Genomic DNA, 6,054 nt, shown 5'->3' on the forward strand with positions numbered 1-6,054 from the left:
CTAAAATGATTCATCGATTTCTAGGAATACTAAATTATGTGCATAAATATATTCCTAGATTATCAGGAAAAACTGCTCCAATTCGTAAACATTTGCATTCTGGATGGTCACCAGAAGCTACAAAGGCAGTTCAATTGTTAAAAGCTGAATGCAAACATCTTCCTGAGCTTAAACCGCCAGGTAATGGATTTCTCATTCTTCAAACTGATGCATCAGATAATTTTTGGGCAGCAATCCTTTTTGAAAGAAAGGCGGATACGGGAGAAGAAATTTTATGTGCATATGCATCTGGAGAATTTTTAATTCACCAGAAAAATTATTTTCCAGCAGAAAAAGAAACTCTGGCCATTTTCAATGGCATACAAAAATTTGAGTTATATTTAGCCCCTGCCAAGTTTTTGATAAGAACAGACTCAATGAATTTCAAATATTTCTTATCAGGACCAGAAATCTTTATTGTAACTTCAACTTCTTTCAGAAAAGATTTTCGTTTAAAAACAGAGGCATTTTATAAACATCAGTAGCATGGAGAGCAGGAGGATTCCAACTCTCAGGATTTTCAACAGCCTCATGAGGTTCAGTAGATTCTAAATCAGATTCAATAGCTCTAGAAGAGACTTCAGTTATGACTTTGCGATCAATAGAAGAGAAAGAGCGTAATAGATTTGCCATGTTTACAAACTATACCAGAGATTGACTAAAGCAACATTTATCTACTCAGCTGTTGTAAAACAAGAGCTTTTCGAAGGCTTCCTCGCTAGCTTTAGACTCTGTCTGTAGTTTATAACTTAGAACCAGAACATGACTCTGATACCAATATAGGATGATGGACTCCGTAACTTGAATAACTGAAGAGTCACTGAAATTCCTCACACCATCCACCACGGGCACGGGAAATACGAGGACACACACGACCCCTACGGTCTTCAACTCGCTTTACGATCCCGACTTGAGGTGATCTTGGAGCAAACTGTCTTTAGACAGGTGACCCAACATGCTTCAGTATTAATTCAAATAAAGATGTTACATACCAAATTAAGCCTTAGAGTAGAGCTTTCTGGTCATGCACAAATGAGTTTAACACCCTGGAAAACCCTTATAACTTGATTTGTACAAAGTTCACAAATCTAACACAGAAAAATTCATATCTATTTTTTTTGTAATTTATCCAAAAACTATCAAAATATAAAAAAATACAACTTGAACACTTTTAACAATTAAGTATCAAAATATTTTCTTTTGCCATATACTAATAACACATCAACTACTGCATTTCCCACAACTCCTACATTTCCCACTAAAATATTGTGAATAATACTATTAAAAAACTTATGTCAAACACTTATGTTGATTGCAGATTCTGGAAATATCTAAAAATTTGAAAATCAAAGAAAAATAAAACAATTCACCTGGCGGTAACTATCCAATTTGAAGATATTCCCGAAATTCACAACAGACTATTTTGACTGCTGCGCATGGAACTCACGACACCATCTTCACTCCACTCTTCCTTTCTGGGTGACGCAGGAATGCAAAGGGGAATCCCAAAGTCCTGAGCAAACTAATAGGGAATACAATCACGGGTTCACACATATGCACATCTGTCATGTCTGGGCATGGCCGTTTCATTTCCAGGAACAATGTGCTCGATCTCAGTTACTTCTCATTTATAAATAACTCTGCCTTCTTTATCATCTTTACAGCATGTGAAAGGGACCCATTCACAATCTCTCCGGCTGTATTACTGCATGCACATGCTAGGTAGAAACCATTTCCGTAGTATCCCTCTACAAGAGAAGCCTGACAGCTTGATGAAGAGGAACCCCCTAGAGCCCTTGTTCTTACTCGCCAGGCCAACGCTGCTAACACTTCGAACGTGGTACAATGCTCCTTCAACTCTTCTGCGATGGGTTGCTTTATACTCTGTAAAACATCCGAGCTGAAGAAAAACGAAGCCAGTATTAGGTCTTTGGTTTTCACATTGGCCATCTGCTGCTGCATTGAACAATTAGGGTTGACCATTGGGCATCTTAGCCCAGAGCCTTCCCCGCACAGATAGGACGACCCCAAAATCGATTTTAAAGTGGAAACAAGCAACCATGGTGTGCCGCTTTGGCATTGAACTCTCGGGCAATGTTTAAACCATCGCCAGGCCGACTAGTGGTAAATGTGCATACCACGTTGCCCCATCTGTGGAGATTACTGAGAATATGGCTGTATCAACATTGGACATTGCCATATCGATTTATGGCAGGCGCCCCCAGAGCGGCCAGATCTTGGCCAATGGATGGGAGACAAGTGGCGCAACCAGAGGGGTCAAGTTTTGGCCACTGGATGGGTGACAAGTGGCGCCATTGGAGTGGCCAGATCTTGGCCATTGGATGGGTGACAAGTGATGCAACCAGAGGGGTCAGATCTTGGCCATTGGATGGTGACAAGTGGCGCAATGAGAGGGCCAGATCTCGGCCATTGGATGGGTGCCAAGTGTCACCAGATCTCTGCCATTGGATGTGTGCCAAGTGGCGCCATGAGAGTCGCCAGATCACTGTAAAATGTACTGTTTAGAATAATTTTATCAACACATTGACATAAATCTACTGCAAGTTTATCATATCTCATTCTCCTTAACCTATAAATTCAATATTAAAGGCAACAATTCTTTATACGGAATTGAATCCCTAGACAAAGATCACTGTAAAATGTACTGTTTAGAATAATTTTATCAACACATTGACATAAATCTACTGCAAGTTCATCATATCTCATTCTCTTTAACCTATAAATTCAATATTAAAAGCAACAATTCTTTATACGGAATTGAATCCCTAGACAAAGATCACTGTAAAATGTACTGTTTAGAATAATTTTATCAACACATTGACATAAATCCACTACAAGTTCATCATATCTCATTCTCCTTAACCTATAAATTCAATATTAAAGGCAACAATTCTTTATACGGAATTGAATCCCTAGACAAAGATCATTGTAAAATGTATTGTTTAGAATAATTTTATCAACACATTGACATAAATCTACTGCAAATGCCTAAAAAATGAGTACTCTGTCAAACATTTTCACAAATACCATGCCAAATAATTTCATAAGTATATGAAAACTTAAATTAATTTAATCTAATCTTCACAAAAACTACGGACTTAGTTTTTTTAGGAGCACAGGCAGTTGGAGCTTAGTTTATCGGGAGCCAACAGCATAAGTAGAGGCACCGGTCGTTGCAAAAGCAGAGGAGAAAGCCACAGAAGGTAGAGACAAGAATTATTTATCTGGAATTGAATCCTTGCAAAAAAATATGCTACAAACGTCTTAACATACCCTGCAGAATGATTTCATCAAATATTTCAACATAAATATGCTACGAAGGCCACGAAAAAGGAATTCTCTTCGAACATTTTACAGGTACCATGGCAAATAATTTTATAAGTCTATCAAAATTAAAATTAATTTAATCGAATCTTTAAAAAAAATCCAGAACATCAAAAGGCACTCTGTCAAGCAATTTCATCAGTACTAATGTCAAATAATTCAAGAAACATATTAAAATTAATATTAATTTAGCCACATATTCACAAAAGCTGAGAAAACAACAACCCACAGTCTAATCATATATCTCATTTTCGCTATCATATTTAACTTCAAGAGTAAAATCATTTGACCATGTCATTTTCGATATCATATGAACTTCAATAATAGCGAAAGCATTTGACCATGTCACTTAATTTCATGAAAAGAGTCATGGAAAGTGAAGCAGATATGGCTACAATGGGAAGTACAGAAGGCTGCATCAGCTGTAGAATAAGCACGGGCAAAATGCGAGAAAGCAGAGGCAACAATGCCTTATTTGGAATTGTTGAATCCGTGTGTATAAACACAATACAAAGGTTTTAAATTAAAAAATGTATTCTGTAATACATATCAATATAAATTTGTTACAATGGACATCAAATTAAAAATGATTACGCTTTCAAACCATGCCATGTGATACGATTTGTACAGGTATTTTAAAATCTAAATACTTAAAAATAGCACTCCAACAATTAAATTAACTTTGAAAAATAAGAAAAACGAGTAATCAAATAATTTCATTAATACATTAAGATTTAGAATTAATTTAATTGAATAGTCACACAACCTCGAAAAATTGAAAACCAATGCATTAAAAAATTTAAGAACTCCCAATTTTATCAAAGATCAACGCCCAAAAACCAATGCAGTCTCATCCCATCTCAATTATCAGTGATCGCCAGTTTAATTGATATTTTGCCCCAAAACCATGATAGAAGTTTAATTAATTTCTTCCCCATGATAGCAATTTAATTAATTTCCCCCCAGAACCATAATTAATCTTTTCCCATAGCGTTTTATGGTAATCGAAAATACCTGAAATTTTAATTCGCAAACCCTACCACCTGTGCACCATCTCCGAATCTCCCTCCCACAACACCTGTACTGCATCACCGCGATATTGCTGGTGAGAAATTTATTTAATGAAAACTAAGACATTGCAATTCTTAGCTAGAGTGTTGTGTTTGATCCCTAATTCCAGTGAAAACATCACACAACTTTGACAATGGACGGTTGTCCAATAGCTAGCTTTAGTTTTCGAAAGAATCGGTGGGTGTTTTAAGAGATCTCACATTGAAGAAAGCATCGGATGGTTGAATGTGTTTACCCTTGGTTCCAAACTATTGACATTTCACAAAATATTGCCTTGCCATAAACATTAGCAAGAATGAAACTCCCAGGCATTGGACACTTTCAAGTCTCATAAACATTAAATTCCTCAACTTAAATGGATGCTTCGCGGTGGAGAAAGGTCTGATACTTGTAAGTAGTTGAAGCAGAGCAATCGAATTTTCTATTCGCAAACTTTTGGTGATTATTTTCGTACATTACACTACAAAATATTAATTCTCTCACATATATATTCTCTAAATTAAGAACATAATTCTCTCACATATATATTCTCTAAATTAAGAACACAATCCTTCTAATTGAGGTATTAATTTCATCATCTCTCATTCACTTCTCTGCTCAACGTTCATCATATCTCATTCTCCTTAACCTATAAATTCAATATTAAAAGCAGTTCACTATGCCGTCTGCTATCATAATCGTTGCCAGCAGTCAGTTATGGTCGGTGGAATACATGAACGCAGATAGAGCTGGATAGGCATAGGCAGCCGCAGCTACAGTTGAGAATTGGTCGTAGAGGAGGCACCAGAGTAAGCAGCAGACGCAGAAGCAACAATTCTTTATACAGAATTGAATCCCTAGACACAGATCATTGAAACAAGTATTGTGTAGAATAATTTCATCAATACATTCACATAAATCTACTGCAAATGCCTAATAACGAGTACTCTGTCAAAAATTCTCTGATGTCATTTAAATTATTAAAATTAATTTAATTTAATGGGATCTATCCGGAGCTTCTACTTAGTTTATGTGGAGCCAACAGCATAAGTCGAGGCATCCATCGTGCAGGAAGCAGAGGAGAAAGCCACAGAAAGCAGAGACAAAAATCCTTTATCCAGAATTGAATCCTTGCACAAAATTATGCGACAAACGTCTTAACATATTCTGCAGAATAATTTCATCAAATATATCACCATAAATCTGCTACACAAAGGCCATGAAAACTGAATTCTCTTCTAACATTTTACAGATACCATGGCCAATAATATCATAAGTCTATCAAAATTTCAATTAATTTAAACGAATCTTAACAGAAAATTAGAAAGCATCGATTTCATGAGGAATAATGTCAAATAATTCAAGAAATATATTAAAACTAAAATTAAAATTAGTTTAACCACATATTCACACCGCTTAGGAAATTAAGAACGGATAATCTAAGAAATTTCAAGAGCATCTAACTTGAAACAACTGCAATCGAAAATACCTGAAACTCCCCAACTGAGTTTTTTTAATTGTCTGGTCAATGCAGGGCACAAACATTGCTATCGCTTTCGCAAACTGTACCACTTCTTTCGTACCATCTCTAAATCATTCCGCTGATTAACCAATGAAAAT

The 6,054-nt window shown here is 36.0% G+C and overlaps 1 protein-coding gene across 1 annotated transcript; it reads right to left on the bottom strand.

Annotated features, from left to right (window-relative positions):
- Positions 1-1,656: 1,656 nt before the first annotated feature.
- On the bottom strand, positions 1,657-2,022 carry LOC149252858 (10-deacetyl baccatin III-10-O-acetyl transferase-like). Its single transcript, XM_089454292.1, has one exon. The coding sequence runs from the start codon at positions 2,020-2,022 to the stop codon at positions 1,657-1,659; it is 366 nt and encodes a 121-aa protein (XP_089310418.1).
- Positions 2,023-6,054: the final 4,032 nt, after the last annotated feature.

The sequence above is a fragment of the Pinus tabuliformis genome, chromosome 7 (genome assembly GCF_031772625.1).
Source record: "Pinus tabuliformis cultivar Carrire ecotype Pingquan chromosome 7, CPIR1, whole genome shotgun sequence".
Classification (NCBI taxonomy): Eukaryota; Viridiplantae; Streptophyta; class Pinopsida; order Pinales; family Pinaceae; genus Pinus; species Pinus tabuliformis.

What these genes read in the sequence shown, in the direction of transcription:
- LOC149252858 (XM_089454292.1), bottom strand. Translation starts at nt 2,022, where the DNA reads ATGGTCAACCCTAATTGTTCAATGCAGCAGCAGATGGCCAATGTGAAA.